We start from the raw sequence: 21,763 nt of genomic DNA, 5'->3' as shown, positions 1-21,763 counted from the left end.
CCACTTTCCCAACTTTCTTTTTCTCTATAGTACTTATTACTGTTTCCTATGCTATAAAATAAATCTATAATATATTGTTTATTGTTTCTCTTTCTCCCAAAAGAGTGTTAGCTTCATGAAGGCAGGAATAGGACTTTTTCTATTTTACTCACTATTGTATGATTAACACCTACAACATTGTACCTGGTCTTTAGTTGGCAGTGGACATTACTAATAATTATTGAGCCAGGCACGGTAGTGCACGCCTGTAATCCCAGCAACTCAGGAGGCTGAGGCAGGAGAATTGACAGTTCAAGGCCAGCCTCAGCAACTTAGCAGAGCCCTAAGAAACTCAGCTAGACCCTGTCTCTAAATAAAATATTTTTAAAAAAGAACTTGGGGATGTGGCTCAGTGGTTAAGCACCCCTGGGTTCAATCCCTGATACCAATAAATAAATAAATAAATAAATAAATAACAATTATTATTATTATTATTATTATTATTATTGTTGAAATAATGAATAATTACTTTATAATCCATCTTTTCATTTACTCATGTACTAAGAACAACTTTCAAGATTGATTAAAATAAATCTATATAGAGAGATTATAGGTATATGCAGTTCCATACTATTGCATTATATGGGCGTTCCACTATTTATGCCCTCTATTATTAGGCAATTTACACATTATATAATGTTTCATATAATGGTAAATGTAGTAAACATACTTAAGAGTAAAATTATCATTACTTGAGTACTTGTTACATGTCTCTTCTATATTTCCTTGCCTTTTATTGGTCACTTCTAAGCCTTTTTGGTCTTGTGTGCTACTTTATGTTAATATTTCCAATGCTGTTTTCATTTATCTAAAAGCCTTTGTTGGTTTTAGCTTTTGTTGATAATTTGGTTTTAAATGTGTCTGATGCCAATGACATTATAGTCAAATTACGGTTTTAAATGGAGTGAGTGCCTCCACTCTATTCAGAAATTATGACTGGTTTTGGAGGTATTTTGTTCCTTTTATATGCCTCTAGGACTTTTTCATTTTGAAAGTAACAGATGTTGGTTGTAAAAAAACAAAAATTACAGTCCAAGTATGGAACTTGAAATATTCTCCCCACTCCATCTCTGTAACCATAATTCTAGCTCCAGAAGCATTTTGTTTCCATGCATACATAAATATATATGTGCACAAATGTAAAATACATACAATTGTAGAAATTATGTTTTATATATAATTTATAATATAAATTGCTTATTATATAATAAATGTAATATAAACCATATACATATATAATTTACTTTTTTTGTATCAGGGATTGAACCCAAGGGCACTCAACTACTGAGCCACATCTGCAGCCTTTTTTACTTTGAGACAAGGTCTCACTGAGTTGCTTAGGGCCTCACTAAGTTGTTGAGGCTGGCTTTGAACTTGCAATTTTCTTGTCTCAGCTTCCTGAGCTGCTGGGATTATAGGCATGTGTTACTACACCTATCTTATTTACCTTATTTTATCACTTAATAGAACTACCTTTTTCCTTCTGTATGCTACATTGTACTTCCTCACAATCATGTACCTTAGTATTTTAACCAGTCTCACAAAAAGTTATATTGTTTTCAGTTTTAAGTTATTTCAAACAAATCCATACTTCTAAATACTTCTGCTTTAATTACATTAGTGGGGAACGTGACAACATAAGTATGGCTATTCTACTTTTTCTCATTTTCTCCCTCTTTACTTGACTTTTAATTCATGGTTAAGAGAGATATAGAAAAAAACATAAATGAGAATTCTGTACAAGGAATAATCCCTTTTGAAAAAAATGTGAAATTCATTGGGAGTTTGTGTTTGTGAGAACTAATTACCTAGTTCTGATATGTATTTATCTTTTTATTTTCAGATAGGTACTTCTATTTTTGTAACATATATTGGCAGTGGCCATTTTATAGGCCTGTCTGGAATAGGAGCATCTTCAGGGATCGCTGTTGGGGCCTTTGAATGGAACGTAAGTAATACATTTTGCAGAAACTAATCTCCACATTTATTGTTGTCCAATAAAACTCATAAACTTAAAAATTTGCTTGCAACTTTGGGTAACTATGAAAGACTTCTTGAGAAGTTGTGGGGGAAAGGACTACATGTTTGATTTTTCAAAAGGATTGTGTTGGTTTTCATTTTTAGTAAATGAAGAAACAATGTTTATAACCCTACAACCATAGGAACATAGTGAACAGAAAACTGTTAGGATATTAGGTAGGGAAAAGATTTTATTAATATTTAAATATATATATATCTACATATATATAATGTACATATACAGACCTATATGTGTGTATGTATATGTACATATATGTGTGTGTATATAGACATATCTATGCATATATATAGACATATCTATGCATATGTCTTTGCATAATATTTAGAATGGGTTAAACCAAGCTCTTTGAGAATTCAGTAGTTACTGTAACTATTCTGTTATCTCACAGAAATACCAGTTCCAACCATAAAACATAAAATATTGGATTATTTATTTATTTAATGGAATATATTTGTTGTAGGAAATATTGTTCTTTTTCTTGATTTCACCCAATTTATAAATGAATTTTAATTCATTTATTAATCAGAAAGCTCCACATTTTTAGTCTCATCTTTGTACTTATATTCTACAAAAAATAAAGAATATTTCTACAGAGTCAAAACCTAATAAACTCTGTTCTTCATCACTATTAAGTTCTCAGAATTTTCAAACATCACTTTTCTTCATATACTTGGCTCACATTATCCCTTCTTTGTAAATAAATCTAGAACCAAATATGTTACTTAATTTCAATTGTGTGACATTTTTACATAGTTTCTCTCACTTTTCCCTTAATGTTTTCTTATTTTTAACAATATTTTAAATTTATTAAAATATAAGCCACCCTCATTCTTGGAAATGAACTCAGTTTGCTTCCCCAAATTAACAGCCTTCTATAGACACCTGGCATGTGATCTACCCCTATAATCCCAGCTACTTGGGAGGCTAAGGCAGGAGGTTCACAAGTTCAGGCCAGTCTCAGCAACATAGAAAGACCTTCAGCAACTCGTGAGACCCTGTCTCAAATTTAAAAAAAAATAAAAAAGGCTGGGGAAATACCTCATTGGTAAAGTGCCCCGGGGTCAATTCCCAGTACCAAAAGTAAATTTTTTAAAAAGAATCTTTTTTTTTTTTTTTGGATTTTTTTTTCCCCAGGGCTGAGGACCGAACCCAGGGCCTTGCGCATGCTAGGCAAGCACTCTGCCACATAGCCAAAGATCATGTGCCTGAAAATTAAGTTATTTTTTTCTGAAAGGTGTATTCTTGGACCTTTATTTGTAAGTCCCAAGTAATGATATATCTATCAGGCTCAAAATTAATAGTAACTGAGCTTGCATCTCATTTAAGAGCTTGACCTAGATGGGTCCCTGATTTAATTGTTCGTCTTCTTGATTTCAGACTATACTTATGGTCTTTGTTCTTGGTTGGATATTTATTCCTATTTACCTTAAGGCTGGGGTAAGTGTCCACTATTAGTTACTCTATTCTCTAAATATTTTTTCTCACAAATATTGCAAGTGTACTAAAAACATCTTAGAGGACAACTATTGATCCTTGTACTGACTTCCCTAATCGCAAGATGCCTACAAGACATATGCTTCCTTGGGTTAACAAACACCAATAATTGTTGGCTTACTGAATAGTTTATCCTTTAAGGCTTTTATAAGAAAACGTTTTAAAGTTTATTAAAAAATAAAACCAATTTAGGTTTTTAGAGAACAAATATGTTAATGATTAGAAGACTCAACTGTCAGAAGACTCAGCTGACTCAAATGTCAGTTGTGCCAACTGGTCTGTGCATGGAATGTAATTCCAAACAAAATCCAAATAGAGTTTTTTGAGGAACTTGACAAACTGATTCTTAAATATATGTTGGAGAGTGTAAGAATAGCAAAGATATTGCTATCAAAGACGATGGACTTGTCCTACCAAATGTCAAAGAGTTTACAGCTGGGCAAGGTGGCTCACACCTCTAATCCCAGCAGCTCTGGATGCTGAGACAGGAGGATCATAAATTCAAAGCCAGCCTCAGCAATGGCAAGGCACTAAGCAACTCAGTGAGACCCTGTCTCAAAATAAAATACAAAATAGGACTAGGGATGTGACTTAGTGGTTGAGTGCCCTGAGTTTAATCCTCAGTACCCTCCAAAAAAGTATTAAAAGGCTGTAATAATTAACACAGAGATAAACTCACTGCTGTGATTTACACAGTTGTCCCCCAAAGGCCCATATGTTAAGGAGTTGATCCCCAGCCTATGGTGCTCCTGGAAAGTGGTTGATCCCTAGCCCATGGTGCTCTTGGAAAGAATCTTTAAAAATGGGGCCTAGTGGGAGAGCTTCTTATCACTGGGGACGGTCAGACACTTGAAGGGATATTATGATCTCAGCCCTTTCCTCTTTCTCTTTTCTCATCTGGCCTTGAGATAAGCAACTTTCTATGCCAAACTCTCCTGCTATGATACAACAACAGGCCCAAAGCAATGGGGTCAATTGGTCATGGATTAAAACATTCAAAATTTTGAGCCAAAATAAGCCTTTCCTCTTCTTAAGTTTATTTACCTCAGGGTTTTTTTTAACAGTAATAGAAATCTGACTTACACACATACTCACAAGTGGAAGAGGGGCAAAATCCCAGAAACATATATATGGACACTTATGACATTGACGGTATTGCAGGCAGATCACTAAATAAAGGAAGGCCAACTGATTACTACATGAAAAAAACAAATTGGATCCCTACTCTACACAAAATAATTTTAGGTTGATTAAAGACTTAAATGTAAAAATGCAAAAAAAAATTATGGGAAAGTATGGAATATATTTGTATCCTTGAAATGGAGAATGATTTGTAAATAAGATTCCAAATTCCTGGCTGATCACTAAAGTACACATACATATATGAGACTCCAGAAAGCCTATTTGTAAAAAGAAAGAACCCATAAGGCGCTCTTTCCTGGAAAGATAGTACTGCACCTGGTAAGATTTTTAGTTTATCACACTACATTTCCCAAACCATATAGGATAAGCAGTGGAAAGCAGAATTCTTACTGGTTTGAGGAGTCAAAGGACAGAACTGAGGACAGCAAAGCACTAGGAAATTTAGGTGGGGCACTTTAAAAACAAGGAAACCAAAGAGAGAGTTAACCCCCAAATCTGAAAATAAATTTGGATGAAATCCTTGGCTGACTTCCATACTGCACAGGTTGAGAGGAAACCTCCTGAGGGCCAGACTTAATTAGTTGTAGCTGGAAGATGGTGAAAAAAAAAAAACAAGCAGAAACATCAGCTGTGGACATGGGTTGGGGAGGGCTGACCATGAAAGGTTTGGAAGCTTCAGTCTAGGAAAGTTAATTACCTATTAAAATAAAAATAGCAGTCCCCAGAAAAACAAAACAGATTCTAGAGCATTGCATTATATTATTTACAATGACCAGTTTCCTACCAGCAATTACTAGATATACAAAGAAGTAAGAAGATGAATGACCCACATTGTAAGAGAAAAAAATACAATATATAGGACCTGACTGAGTAGGTCCATATATTGATCTAATGGACAGACTTCAAATCTGCTATGATAAGTATTTTTTAAAAAGTAAAGGAAATGTGATATTAATGAATGAACAAATAGGGCCTCTCTACAGAGACACTAAAACTATAGGAAAGAATCAAGAGGAAATTCTAGAGTTGGAAAACATAGTAACTAAAGTTAAAAATTCACAAGAAGAGCTCAACAGCAGATTTTAAATGACAGAAGAGAGAATCAATGAATTTTAAGATAAAAAGAATTACCCAGGATAAGGAATAGAGAAAAAAGGAAGAAGGTGGAACAAAATCCCAGAGACCTGTGATTACAATATCAGATAGTCCAGCATGCATGTAATTGGAGCGCCAGAAAGAGAAGACAGAGGAGGCAGAAAAACACTTTTTTAAAAATGTTTTAGTTGTTGATGGACCTTTATTTTTTATTTATTTATATGTGGTGCTGAGTATCAAACTTGGTGCCTCGCACATGCTAGGCAAGTGCTCTACCACTGAGCCACAAGCCCAGAAAAACATTTTTTGAAAACACAGCAACTGAAAATTTTCAAAGCTAGGAGGGCAATGTTCATTTACAGATCCAAGAAACTTTGTAAAAACTAAATAGAATAAACACAAAGGAAACCACACTTAGGAATACCATAGAGAAACTGATAAAAACAAAAAGGAAATCTTGAAAGCAGTAAGGGGAAAATGACACATTACATTCAAGGCAACAATGACATATTTAATGGTCAACTTCTCAGTAGAAACATCAGAAGCCAGAAAACATTAGACAGACATATTCAAAAATGCTAGAAAAGAAGAAAAAAATATTAAATAAGGATTTTATATCAAATAAAAATATTCCTCAAAAATCAAGGTGATTTGGTAGGAAATGATTTCTTGAGACCCAAAATGCATAAATCATAAAGAAAGAAATTAGTTAATTAGACTTCATCCAAAATTTAAATTTTTACTTTAAAAGATGTTAAGAAAATGAAAAACCAAGCTAGAGACTGGCAGGAAATACTTGTAAAACTTATTTACAATAAAACACTTATATGCAGAAAATATGTATGTTGAAAAACTCTTATAACTTGATAATAAAAATAAGGTTTGAACAAATGTTTCACCAAAGAAAATATACAAGAGGCAAATAACACATGAAAAGATACTATAATTAATCATTAGGAAAATGCTATTAAAATAAGATACTATTGCATATTCATTCTTTGATTCTTTTTATGAGGTAGTCATTGGCTTTGACAACAAGTGTAGAAACAGAAGCAGCTCAGGAAAAATGAAGGTTAATATACCCACAGGTCCTAGACATAGGAGGGTGTCAGAGACAGCATGCCATGCAGGACCACATGGGAAAGACACAGGAAGACAGAAGTGAAGGGATTTGGGGCTTTATTGGTGTTTCTATGGGAAAGTCAAGGCATGGCAGAATGAACAATTTAGGATTGGCTAGCTTAAATAATCTCAATAGTTTTAGGGTTGTAAGGTTGATCTCTAGTTACCTAATACCTGATCTGAGATGAATGAGCAGAGGGATATTGTTCCCTGGGGTGCACAGGCTAGCTAGAGGAAGTTCAGCTCTGAATTGGTTAATTCATATATCAAAGACATACTCCATGCTGAGCCCTTTGTTATCTTTAAAAATTGACTACTTTTTGGAAAGGCAACCTCCCCCAAGCCAGAAAGATATTTTTAAGATGTCAAAACATTGTTATATAAAAAAAATTTATATATATACAGTACACACCAGAATGGCTAAGATTTAAAAGACTGACATTACCAAGAGTGGTGCTTCATCAAACAGGGAGAGTTTAAGTTAGAACTTAAAGTAGACATGTATTGATTGGTAGATGATCAAGAGCACATAAAGATAGTCAGGACAGAAACTGGGACCATATCCATTTAGCCATGGTAGGCGTATCAATAATTGTTAAATGGATATGATCCCAGTTTCTGGTCCAAGAACATAGTGAGCACAGAAGGCATGATCTCTGAATTCTTGGTGCCTTAGACAATATAGAAAAAGAACAGGATCATTTGGGGCACCAGCACCTAGACTGGCAGTTTAGACACAGGCTGTAGAGTCAGGTTCCATGTCCTTTGAGTACTAGCTATCTTTTTAATACATGACAAGGTACTTGCTTTTACTCTATTATCATTCCATAAAAGTTATTTGTCATCTTTAGAAAATTTAATTAGCTAAATTTCCTTCTGCATTCCAAAGATTGCACAGGAAGCTGGATTCCAAGACTTCTTGAAGACAGCAATATTGCCTCTCCTTATTTGCCCCATCTTGACTGGTGCCAGAGGCAGTGATCCCACATTTTATACTCCTGGGCCACTCCCACCATTGGCAACATCTCTGGGGCAAACAGCACTTTGTGAGCAAGGCTCATCCCCATGGATCTGCCTCTCCCACACTCACTATCTGATGGTGACTTATCTTGCGGCTTGTACAGGTGGTGACATTGCCAGAATATTTGAGGAAGAGATTTGGTGGCTTCCGGATCCAGTTCCTCTTCTCTTTTATGTTTTTACTCATCTATACCTTTAGTATGATCTCGGTGAGTTATATGAAAACCAGCCCAGTAAAATACCCCCCCCCAAAAAAAAAGAACAAGAACAAAACCAAAAACCAACAAGCGGGATTCAGGATTATGCTTAGTTATCCCAATAGTTTACTCTGAAGCTTCATAAATGACTTGTTGATCTCTGTTGTGTAAGGTAGAGTATCTAAGAGTACTTAATTTTACTATTAGTAGTTTAATACTATTTTGCAAAAAATAAAAGGCAGAGGCATCTTTCTTAAATCTCAAGTGCAGGTCACAGGTCGAAGAACCTTGGGCTTATCCATCTAAAGTCATTAGGTAATGTGCTCAAAAAAATCTAGGAGTTTCCATCTTCTTGCAAGAAAACTTAACCTCTTGAGTAAGACTATAAGGGCTGTCCTGTTCAAGTCCCTGCTTGCCTCTTTGGCCTTACTTTTCTTATTTACTCCCCTTAACCTACGTTTACTGCCTTATTGATTTTCAAACACAACTAACTTATTCCCACATCAAGCCCCTTATACTTGCTCTATACTGTTTACAGTGTTCACAAATGTCACCTCCTTGCAACAGGCCTTCACAGATTTTCCTAGTCAGTCTCTACTCCATGGCTGTTTTTATTTTCTTTGTAATATTTATCACCCTATGAGTAATTTATTTGTTTATTGTATGTCTTATCTGCTTCAGTGCAAGCTTCCTGAGACCAAGGACCTTGCTTGGCTTCTTCACTGCATTACTGAGAACTGTGCTGAGAACATGTTTAGCACATAAGGCACTTGATAAATATTTTTTAAATAATCAAATGAGTGGCATTTATCACACTGAGAACAAGGCTGTATAGTAGTCTGTCTCCTTCATTCAACATAGGCTTCTTGAAGACAGCTACTAAGTTTTGGTAACCCTTGTGTCTTCTGAACCTGCTAAGTATCAATTACATGGTTGGCACTCAGTAAGCATTTGGTGAACAAATTTATAGATGAATCTTTTCCCATTGTATACCTGGCTTTGGAGGCTAGAATAACAAATCAAGAGGTTATCCAGTTAAATGATGTGCAGATGTTTCAAAAATCAGTGTTAACTAAGCCAGGGTTCAACAAATCTGGTCTGTAGACAAATCCAGCTAATAATCTGCTTTGTACAACTCTTGAGCTAGGAACAATTTTTACAGCTTTAAAGGTTATAAAAAATTAGAGACAGTGTGTGGTCCAAAAAGCCTACAATATTTACCATGTGACCCTTTACATGAAAAGTTTGCCAATCTCTGCGATGCTATCCCCGTGGCTTTTTCCCAGTGGCAGAACCATAGTTTCCACTCTGAGGCTTCAGAATGGAAAAGGCTAAGTTGTGTTAACTGGGTAAATTGAATTAATTCAGCTCTACAGGCTGAACTCATGGGTAGATCTCACCTAGCATCCAGGCAATGCAGTGCCAGTCAGAGACCACCTCTTGCATATGGCTTCCAAGATCCATTTCTTTCTTGAATTGTTGTTGATTCTGATGGAAAAGAAAGTGTAGTATGCTGACTTTGTACTTATTTCAGCTGGAGATCAGCTATGGTGCTATGTTCTTGAAAATGATTTGGAACTTGAATATTTACCAGACTACCCTAGTCTTGCTGACAGTTTCTGGCATGTACACCATCACAGGTGAGGTTGCCCTGATTCAAACACTGAATCAGGATTGTGTGTGGGGGGCGGTGCTGGAAATTGAACCCATGAATCAGGATTTATACTAATTCAAACACTCTCTACTTAGTGGAGTACTAGTAGACATTGAGGCAGCAGTTTCTAGACCTTACAATTTTCCCTAAGTATATAGATCACAGACAGTGGAAATATTGGAGGGAGGGATACCTAAGTGGTGTTCTACTTCTAGAAATTAGATTGGGCTCTCAAGAGTTTTTCAAGGGGAATAATAGGGTCAATAGTGACCATGTTTGGGGCAGAATTGGGCTGTTACTTCAGGTTATCAAGTGATAGAGTAGGAGTACAGAAAGGGAATGAGGGGGATACATAGGCCTTAAGTCACCTGGCAAGGTCTTTGGATGGGATCTTTTTTTAAAATTTTAATTTGTTATAAATGATGGCAGAATGCAATTCAATTCATATTACTATGTAAAGCACAATTTTTCATGTCTCTGGTTGTACACAAAGTATATTCAAACTATTCATGTCTTCATACACGTATTTAGGGTAATGATGTCCATCTCATTTCACCGTCTTTCCTCCCCAGACGGGATCTTTTATGTAGGCAGTTGTGTTCTAGAGAGCCTTTACCTAGGTTTGGAGAATGGGAGCTCCTGTCATTCTTTTCCAGCCACAGTGCTGGTTTATGTTCCCAGGAGTTCACTAGAGTACAAGTAAAGAGAATCAGTGGGAAGTAGAGTGTATTCAATGGATCACAAAACATGGGAATAGGAGCTGGATTTTGCTTCTCAGGAGACAGGTTTGGAGACATTTTTCATTGCCACAGGGGATACTACCAAGTGGGTAGAGGCCAGGGTACTACTAACTGTTGCTTTTAAACTGAGATTTTTGTGATGAAGTTTGCATTATTTTTGCTTAAGAGATCTATCAGATTTTTTTACCTGAAAAAAATTTGGAAGTAAAGGAAAATTGGGATATAGAAGAGAAAGCTAAGAATCGTATAAAAGATTGTCAAGGATATTTACAAGAGAAAAGAGAAAGTACCAAAACCAAGTACAAGTAGTTTAAAAGACACTGATTTAAAGGGATATAAAGTCTTAGATGAATTGAGTAGGTGATTCAGAAATTACAGTCAGCAAAGTCAGATGTGATTTTCATTTCTCATTCTTTTTTTCTTCAGGTGGTTTGACAGCTGTGGTTTATACTGAAGTCTTACATGCTGCTGTTATGATTTTAGGATCAGTCTTGTTAATGAGTTTTGGTAAGTATAACTTAAGAAGACTGGGCATCAGAGGGTAGAATCTTTAAATCTGTAGCTGCCCTAGGTCATCAGCACCTTCATCTCACAAATGAGGATACTGAAGCCCTCAAAAACTAAGAGTGTTGTCAAAGCTTATGCTGAAAACTAGGGAGGAAATCTCTGCTCAATTCAGGATAAAGAGAAGTTGAGTAATAAAGCAGAGACAATAAACTCCAGTATCTGGCCTGTCATACTCATCCCCATTCCAGTGCTTTTTATCTGTTTTTCCTTTCCAGTTGAAAAACCCTTTCCTTTCATTCACTCAATTAAATACATTTGTCAAAGTCAATGGACTATTCACCCCAAATAGTGTGATTTCGTCATTATTCCATCAACACATGTTTCTTCTCTGATCCACATAAAATATTCCCACCCATTGTGCAGCCTGATGAATTTAGTACTTAGTAGGTACTTATTAAGTTATGAGAATGAAAATATTATAGCTGAGGGCTGGGGTTGTGGCACAGTGGTAGAGCACCCGCCTCACACATGGGAGGCACGGGTTCAATCCCCAGCAACACATAAAAACAAATAAAACAAAATAAAGGTATTGTTTTCATCTACTACTAAAAAAATTTTTAAATATTGTAGCTGACACAAGTTGAATATTATCAGGTCTCAGGTAGGCATTTATCTATGTTGCCTGATTTAATTATCGCAATCACCATGAGGCATAATTACTTTAGTTACTCCCATTTTACAGATGAGGAAAAAAGTCTCAGCTTGTTTATGAAATATACCAAGAGTAAGACACACCAAGAACTCTCTTTTTAATAACAAAACCTAATCTATAACATTTTATAGGTCAGTAATGGCAAGGAGACACTTAAAATGGAAATTTCTTTCCACAGCTAGGGGTGTGAGCTTAGAAAGTTGATGTGACCACTGCCCCATGGCTCAGAGACTGGTCTTGCAGAAATCCAGAAGGAAAAGTTCTGGGCTTGGGTAATAGAAAATTATTGAAATAATATGTGAACACAATTTAAGGATTATAGTTTCAGAGAGTATATTGATGAGTCTCATGGAATAAGAACATATAATATCAAACAGAATCACACAGTGCCCTACCTTACCATTCAGGAAGTATTAGTATATCATGAATTGTTTTCAGTGCTATGTTGCAGGAAAACAAAATACAGGTCAAATGTGATCCAAGGAATTGTATCATTTTTAAATGTATGGGGAGCAATGACTAATTTGAGTAACAAAATTTTCAGCTACAAAACACAGTAAACCATGTGTTTGTTTTTGGGCTAGTATTACATATCAACATTTTTTAAACCTATGAAGTCTACCCCAAAATTTGATAATGGTACCCAAATAAAATAAACTAAGGAGAGGGTACAATGTTCCATATAGTGTTAACAATTATATCTCTAGATTTTTACTGAGAAATCTAATGGGATTTTTAAAGGAGGTATTCAGGTTAAGTTTTTAGAGAAATAAACTATTATAAAATTATGAAATAATTGTTTTCTTTTAAAAATATACAACCCCTTATGCTTCCAAATCAGTGTTGTCTTTCAATCTAGTCACTGTAAGAACTCATACACATACAGTTATATTTTTATTCCTTTTTTTTAGTTGCTGTTCTGTTTAGATATACATGACAATAGAGTGTATTTTGACATATTATACATACATGGAGTATAACTTATTCTAATTAGGACTCCATTCTTATGGTTGTATATGATGTAGAGTTACACTGGTCTTATATTCATATGTGAACAAAGGAAAGTTATATCTGATTCATTCTACTGTCTTTCCTGTTCCCATCCTCTCCCTTCCCTTCATTCCCCTTTGTCTAATCCAGTGAACTTCTATTCTTCCCTCCTCGCCCCTTATTGTGTGTTAGTATCTGCATTATCAGAAAGAACATTTTTGGCCTTTGGTTTTGGAGGACTGGCTTATTTTATTTAGTATGATAGCCTCTCCAGTTCTATCCATTTACTGGCAAATGCCATAATTTTATTTCTCTTTATGGCTGAGTAGTATTCCATTGTGTCTATATACCATATTTTCTTTATCCATTCATCTGTTGAGGGGCACCTAGGCTGGTTCCATAGTTTAGCTATTGTGAATTGAGTTGCTATAAACATTGATGTGGTTGTATCACTATAGTATGCTGATTTTAAGTCCTTTAGGTATACGCCAAGGAATGGGATAACTGGGTCAAATGGTGGTTCCAGTCCAAGTTTTCTGAGGTATCTGCATACTGCTTTCCAGAGTAATTGCACCAATTTGCAGTTCCACCAGCAATTTATGAGTGGACCTTTTTTCCCCATATCCTTGCCAACATTTGTTACTTGTGTCCTGGATACTTCTTGTTCTGAATGCAATAAGATGGAATATCTACATATTTTATTCTTAATGCTAAGTAAACCAAAAGGAATACAGTGAAATACAGATCATCCTCAGTTTCTTGGTTCATTACCCAAAGGCAACAACTATTATAATTTTGGGTATATCCTTTGAAATATATTATTCACATATACAAACATTTTTATGTATATATATTTTAATAGAATCAAAATATAAAGTTTACAGGGATATAGTTATTCCTTTAAGTAAAAAGGAATGTTATATGGCACAGTATGACAACATAGTTGCCATAATTAATTGAGTATACCGTAATATCTAGTAGAAAGGATTTTGAATGTTCCCGACAGAAATGATCAATGTCTGAGATGATGGATATGCGGTTCCCCCATCTGACCATTGTACATTGTATACATGTATTGAAATGTCACATTGTGTGCCCTATGAATGTGTACAATTAATTTGTGTCCATCAAATATAAAATCCTTTTTTAAAAATACAGTTTTATACCATTTTCCAACACCTGTTGCATAGACAAATTTCTACACAACAAGTATAGATCTAGTGCATCATTTTTATTTTGTATATATAATTTTTACCAGAAAGTACGCACATCAAAGAGCAAAGTCATGTGAATTATCACAAGGTGAATACATACTAATGACCAATAACCAAGTCAAAAAATTGTGATTTTGTTCCCTTCTTTCCAAATTTTTTTTCTTTTGCCCAGGACCTTTAGTATAGTATGGAATAAAAGTGGAAAGAACAGGGGTTGGGGTTGTGGCTCAGTGGTAAAATGCTTGCCTAGCATGTGTGAGGCACTGAGTTCGATCCTCAGTACCACATAAAAATAAACAAAATAAAGGTTCATCAACAACTAAAAAATATTTTTTAAAAAAGTGGAAAGAACAAACATACTTGCCTCATCCCTAGTCTTAGAGGGAAAACTTGGAATATTCCAACATTAAATAAAATATTTTCTGTCAATATTTTATAGATGTCCTTTGTCAGACTAACAAAGTTTCCTTCTATTACTAGTTCACTACAAATTATCACAAATTACTTTTTAATTGTATTAAGTGTTTTTACCACACCTACTAAGATGAATTTTTTTCCTTTTCCTGTTAATTCAGTGAACTATACTGACTTGATTTCTAATGTTAATTCAACTTTCACTATTGAAATAAACCCAGTTTTGACAAAGATACTCCAAATTCCTCTCCAAAATAGCTATCTAACATATTCTCATGTCTGAGAATGTGACTCAGTAGGAGAGAACTTGCCTAGCAAATGTGAAGCCCCTGGGTTTGATCCCCAGCACCACAAAAAAAAGAAGAAGAAGAAGAAGAAGAAACTGCTAACTTTTATCCTTTTATCTTTAGCAGTATATGATAATGTGTATCCTAACCTCACCCTCTGCCAACACTCAAATGTTTTTAAAACCTTTAAAATTTTTGCCCATTTAACAGTTTTTTTAAGTATCCCACTTCTTGTTTTTGTTTCAATTTAAAGTTTCCAAATACTGGTTAGGCCAAGCATTTTTTACTTACTTAGTGACTGTTTATATTCCCTCTTTTATAAATTACATGTTTAACAATAAGTGTTGGTGAGAATGTGGGGAAAAAGGTATACTAATACATTGCTGGTGAGACTGCAAATTAGTGCAGCCAATATGGAAAGCAGTATGCAGATTCCTTGGAAAACTGGGAATGGATCCACCATTTGACCCAACTATCCCTCTCCTCAGTCTATACTCAAAGGACTTAAAAATGGCATACTACAGGGACACAGCCACATCAATGTTTATAGCAAAACAATTCACAATAGCTAAACTGTGAAACCAACCTAGATGCCCTTCAGTAAATGAATGCATTAAAAAATTGTGGTGTATATACACATTGGAATATTACTCAGCAATAAAAGAGAACAAAAAAATGGCATTTGCAGGCAAATGGAATGGCATTGGAGAAGATAATGCTAAATGAAGTTAGCCAATCCCAAAAACACAAATGCCAAATATTTTCTCTGATATAAGGAGGCTGATTCATAGTGGGGTAGGGAGGGGGAGCATGGGAGGAATATACAAACTCTAGATAGGGAAGAGGGGTGGGAGGGGAAGGAAGGGGGCATGGGGTTATAAATGATGGTGGAATGTAATGATCATCATTATCCAAAGTGCATGTATGAAGACACAGATTGGTGTGAACATACTTTATATACAATCAGAGATATGAAAAACTGTGCTATATATGTGTAATAAGAATTGTAATACATTCTGCTGTCATTTATTTTTTAAAAATCAATTAAAATTTTTTAAAAAATAAATTACATGTTTATATTTCCTGCCATATTTCTTTCCAGTAGTTTTTCTTGATCAGTGATGCATATGAATCTTTTATATATGAATCTTTTATATTCACATATATCTTTTCTATGTGAATCTCTTCTTTCAGGCTAACACTTTTAGTGTGATTTCTATCATATAAATTTTAAATTTTGAGGTCATAATTGTCAACCTTCTTTTTTATTTTTTTAAAATATTTTTTAGTTATTTATGGACCTTTATTTGATTTATTTATATGTGATGCTGAGAATTGAACCTAGAGCCTCACACTTGCTAGGCAAGCACACTGCTACTGAGCCACAGCCCCTTCCTTTTCCTTTTCATATCATGTTTAAGAATGTGCCCACTGGGCTGGGGATATGGCTCAAGTGGTAGCGCGCTTGCCTGGCATGCGTGCGGCCCGGGTTCGATCCTCAGCACCACATACAAACAAAGATGTTGTGTCCGCCAAAAACTAAAAAAAAATAAATAAATATTAAAATTCTCATTCTCTCTAAAAAAAAAAAAAATGTGCTCACTAACCAGAGTTATAATGATGTTCTTCTGTTGTCTTCTAATATCTTTGTAGCTTTGTGTTTTACCTTTCTTAATCCACATGAATTCATTTTTATAATTGCCACAAGATGGCTTTTGCTAAATTCATAGTCATTCAGTATCCTCTTATTGATCAGTCATGAATCCAAATGACTCTGAACCCACTTCAAAAACTGAGTGCATTTCAAAGGAACATGATTTTATATGCCAAAAAAATAAATAAAACATTGTTAAGTAGATTTTTTAATGTTTTTCTTTAATGTTAATATTTTATGTCACTTAGGGTATCAGGGAGAAATGCCATAGATTCTGAAGAAAACTTCAACTAGGAAGTTTTATAACGTTTTTCTGACATTTCAGGAAAAAGGATATTAATCTTTGTTTTAGTCAAGATTCTTGAGATAATTTCTTTAGTTCAAAACTGGTGTAGGCAAATAAGCATTTTCTTGGCTCTTAGAATAAAATATTTCAGGACCACCTTCAGGCATAACTGTATCTAGGATTCTGAATTAACTGGGTAAACAAAAAAGTTTCAAACTTATATATATGGCTCAGAACACAGTGGAAGAAGCAGTCTTTGTCTATTTCTTCAGCAGAAGAATCTTAGAGCAAATTCTGAATAGGTTTCATGTCCATTCCTCACACATCAGTTGTTACCAGGAGACAGGAAATGTTGGCCAGGCCTGGGTTATATACCAGATTAGAATAACAGACAATTTGACCAGGCCTATCTAAAAGCACATTCTATGGAGTATAGCAGAGAAGAAGGAAGAGCTGGTCTTTCCTTAAGCACATGAGATCTTGACTACATGTCACTTCATTGCCCTTTAGAGATAAGATACAGCCAGTCACACTGGCTCTTACTGTGTAGTCTTAATTCTTCAGTCATGTATTACTATGCTCTTTAAAGAACTGATAAATATCATTTTTTTAAGCCTTTAGTGAAGTGGGAGGATATGAGGGGATGGCACATAAGTACTTCCACGCCATCCCAAGTGTGATCAGCGAAGGAAACTGGACTGCCAAGCCAGAGTGCTACATGCCTCGCCAAGATGCTCTCCATATCTTTCGAGATTCCATCTCTGGAGACATCCCCTGGCCTGGCCTCATCTTTGGCACCACTACTGTCTCCTTGTTCTACGGGTGCGCTGATCAGGTAATTAAAGACAACACTAAAGTGGCTGTCTTGGAGGTTGGGGGAAGGGACGATCCTTGGAGCATTTCAAGCATGGCCACACTTTCTGCATCCACAGGCAACTGTGGCCTGCCTACTCTCCATGGTAAGGTTTCCCTTCCAATTTTTATTGTCTAAATAACTTTGTAAGTAATTCTCTTTAAAAGTGGTTTCGTGAAGCTAGAGATGTGGCTCAGTGATACAGTGCTTGCCTGGCATGTGTGAGGCTCTGGGTTCAATCTTCAGCATGGCACAAATAAGTAAATAAATAAATAATTTTTAAAAAGCTATTTCCCCCACAGTCCCATCTAAAACACATTGACTCTTTTTTGAAAAAAATCTTTCTTCCTTATCATTGTCCCCAAAGTACAACATTTTGGAAGTGAAAAATGGCTTTATTTCATGTTCTGATTGTAACAGTGATACTTTCTTTTAAAATACCATTATTGCATTGTGAGGCATATATCAAAAGACTGTTTTAATCAGATTTTTCATCACTGTGACACAAAAACCTGACAAGAACAACACAGGAGGAGGCAAAGTTTATTTTGGCTCACAGTTTAGAGTTCTCAATCCATAGATGGATGACTCCAAGGTGAAGCAAAATACCATGGAGAAAGAGTATGGCAGAGGAGCTCAGGACATGATAATCAAGAAGCAGAGAGGGCTCCACTTACAGGGGACAAAATATAAACCTCAAAGGCACACCCCAGTGACCTACCTCCACACTAGCCACACCCTACCTACCTACAATTACCACCCAGTTAATCAAGTGGATTAATTCACTGATTAGGTCAAGGCTTTTTATAACCCAGTCATTTCACCTCTGAAAATTTTTGCATTATCTAACACATGAGCTTTTGGGAAATACCTAATATCCAAACCACAACACCATCTTATTCATACATGTAAATTTTAAAGAAGAGTGAAACTGTGAACATCTGTGTGACCATTACCACAGTTAAGAATAGAATACAGCCATTACCTTAGAATAAAAATGATGCATATTTAATATTTAAAGAAGTTATGAAAAAAAGAAAAGTTCAAAGATGAAATTACGAAAATCCCATCAAGAAGTGATAGCTACAATGTTTTGGTGAACATGCTTCTAGACACCTTTGTGTATGTATAAACAAAAAGAGATGTATGAATTATCTTACATAAATGAAATTAGTTTACCTTTTCTCTCTGTCACCTTTTGGGTTTCTTTTTACTAAGAAATACGTTGCAGGAGCTGGCAATATTACAGTGGTAAAGTACATGCTGAGCATGAACAAGACCCTGGACTCCATTTCTAGAACCACACTCACACATATATACATACACACACGTTACATCTTTACAATTAGAATTATATGTGTGTGTGTCACAGACATCTTTTTGTGTCAATGTCAACATTTTCATTTTTAATGGTAGCACAATCTCTGCTATATAATGTAATAAAATGTATTTAACTAGTTCTTAGTTGATGGATGTTAAATAGTTGCAGTGTTCACTACTAAAAACACTGATGGCATCATCTCTGGGCATTTCTTGGGCCTACATCTCTGTAATATTTAACTCCTAGCTACCTTTCAGTAAATGGTGCTTCTTCAATTACATTTCCTAATTCTTCATTATTTACATATAGAAATAAAATTCTATTAGGATACAGGTCTTATATCAGCCCCTTTGCTAATCTCATTTATTCTAATAATTTTATATAATTTTTATAGGTATACAGTATATCATCTTCAGATAATGAAGAGTTTATACCTTCCATTTCTGTTCTTGAACTTTTGCTTATTTGTCTTTCTCACTGTACCAACTTGGACTTCAACATGCAAAACTATATAAAGCATCAGCTGTGGTTGGAGAATTTAGCGTTCCCCTCCACAAAGTCATCAAGCAAACAAAAGTAAGAACTATCTAGAATCTAAGCAGAGCAGCTAACAGGTTTATTTATATAGTGGTATAAATTTGTATATCTTGTGAAAAGTTCTATATCCAGTAAACAGAAAATAAACATTCTTTTCAAGCACATTTACAAGTATTGATCATAATTAGGTTATAAAACGAAGCTTTATTACATTATTAAGGATCAGTGAGTGTCAGGGGCTGGAGTTGTAGCTCAGTGGCAGAGCGCTTGCCTAGAATGTGTGAGGCACTGGGTTTGATCTTCAACACCACATAAAAATGAATAAATAAAATAAAGGTATTGTGTTCATCTACAACTAAAAAAATTATTTTTAAGAAAGGACCAATATCATATAAGCTACATATTCAGAGTTTTGCAAAAAGAAGAAAATAATAAAAGGATAGTTTTTAAAATTCCTTATGTCTGAAAATTCAGTGACATGTTAAATATAAGCATAAAGTTATTCATAAAAATTATACTTAAAACTGAATGCCAATGAAAACACTACATGTTAACTTTTACAGCAGATTGCAAGCAGCACATTAAATGTGCATTTCAGAAGACCTGAAAGTTTAACTATAATGAACTACCATTCATATCCAGAAATTGAGTAAATAGCCACAGAGGGGGAAAAGGAAAAGAGAAATAAAGAGATACAGCCAGTGAGAAATAAAACAATAAAGACAAAGGCAGAGATCAATGAAGTAGAAAGTAAAAATGTAGAGAGTACTAGTAAAACCAAAAGATTATGATGTAAATCCTATTTAAATAGTTGTTAAAACTATGTTGTTTAAAAAATAATGACAAGGAAAAAAATCTGTATGTGATCAGTACAGATGCTTTTATTCCAAATATTTCTATCCATGATTGCCTGAATTCCCATATGCAGAATCTGTGGTCAGAGAGACAACTGTATAACTATACCCAACATGTTTTGACTCTTTAAATCATGATACTAAATAAGTTAGACATGAAAGTTTATGTCCTGTCTGGTTATATTTGTACAAAATTCAACGCAGGAAATGCTAAGTTATATTATTTAGGGAAGCACACTAAATGACAAAAGGAAGAAATAGTTATTAAATCAATCATTTCTTTTTTATTTTTTTTTAATTTGTTCTAATTAGTTATACATGACAGTAGAATGCATTTTGACACATTGTACAAAAATTGAGCACAGCTTCTCATTCCTTTGGTTAAATATGGTGCAGAGACACACCAGAAGTGTGTAGGGTAATAATGTCCATTTCATTCCACTGTCCTTTCCTTCCCCATACCCTGTTGCCTCTCCTCAATCCCCTCTGCACAATCCAAAGTCCCCTCATTCCCCTCCCATTATGGATCAGCATCTGCTTGTCAAAAAAAAAAAAAACATTTAGTCTTTGATTTTGGAGGGTTTGGCTTATTTCACTTAGCTTAGTATTATCCGTCTCCATCCTTTTTCCTGCAAATGCCATAATTTCATTCTTCTTTAAGGCTAAATAATATTCCTTTGTGTATATGTACCACATTTTCTTTATCCATTCATCTGTTAAGGGCATCAAGGTTGGTTCCATAGTTTAGCTATTGTGAACTGAGCTGCTATAAACATTGGTGTGGCTGCATCACTGTAGTATGATAAATCCTCTGGTTATAAACTGGAGTGGGATAGCTGGGTCAAATGGTGGTTCCATTCCAAGTTTTCTGGGAATCTCCATACTGCTTTCCAGAGAGGTTGCACCAATGTGTAATCCCACCAGCAATGTATGAGTGTACCTTTTCCCCCACTTCCTCGCCAACATTTATTATTGCTTGTGTTGTTGATAATTGTCATTCTGACTGCAGTGAAATCTCAATGTAGTTTTAATTTGCATTTCTCTAATTGCTAGAGATGTTGAACCTTTTTTCATATATTTGTTAACCATATCATATTTCTTCTTTTGTGAAGTGCCTGTTCAGTTCCTTTGCCCGTTTATTGATTGGTTATTTGGTTTTTCAGTGTTAAGTTTTTTGAGTTCTTTATATATCCTGGAGATTAAGGCTCTGAGGTACAGATGGCAAAGATTTTCTCCCATTCTATAGGCTCTATCTTTACTTTTTTGATTGTTTCCTTTGCTGTGAAGGTTTAGTTTGATACCATCCCATTTATTGATTCTTGATTTTACTTCCTGCACTTTAGGAGTCTTATTGATGAATTTGATTCCTAAGCTAATATGATGGAGAGTTGAGCCTACTTTTTATTCTAGTAGGCACAGGGTCTCTAGCCTACTGCTTAGGTCCCTGATTCACTTTGAGTTGAGTTTTATGCAGAGTGAGAGATAGGGGTATAGTTTCATTTTGCTACATATGGATTTCCAGTTTCCCCAGCACTATTTGTTGAAGAGGTTATCTTTTCTCCAATGTATGTTTATGGTGCCTTTATCTA

General features: G+C 35.0%; 1 protein-coding gene across 1 annotated transcript in view; it reads left to right on the top strand.

Moving 5' to 3' along the window:
* Positions 1-21,763, top strand: part of LOC143399022 (sodium/glucose cotransporter 1-like) — a 62,916-nt gene that overhangs the window by 7,811 nt on the left and 33,342 nt on the right. The window contains exons 3-8 of the mRNA XM_076855738.1: positions 1,883-1,987; positions 3,458-3,517; positions 8,059-8,163; positions 9,686-9,791; positions 10,972-11,052; positions 17,224-17,444. Coding sequence (XP_076711853.1) covers positions 1,883-1,987; positions 3,458-3,517; positions 8,059-8,163; positions 9,686-9,791; positions 10,972-11,052; positions 17,224-17,444 — 678 coding nt within the window. The remainder of the gene's footprint in view (positions 1-1,882; positions 1,988-3,457; positions 3,518-8,058; positions 8,164-9,685; positions 9,792-10,971; positions 11,053-17,223; positions 17,445-21,763) is intronic.

This window comes from Callospermophilus lateralis, chromosome 1 (genome assembly GCF_048772815.1).
Source record: "Callospermophilus lateralis isolate mCalLat2 chromosome 1, mCalLat2.hap1, whole genome shotgun sequence".
NCBI lineage: Eukaryota > Metazoa > Chordata > Mammalia > Rodentia > Sciuridae > Callospermophilus > Callospermophilus lateralis.
The sequence above is the reverse complement of the archived record's forward strand: the minus strand, read 5'-3'. Positions and strand labels throughout refer to the sequence as shown.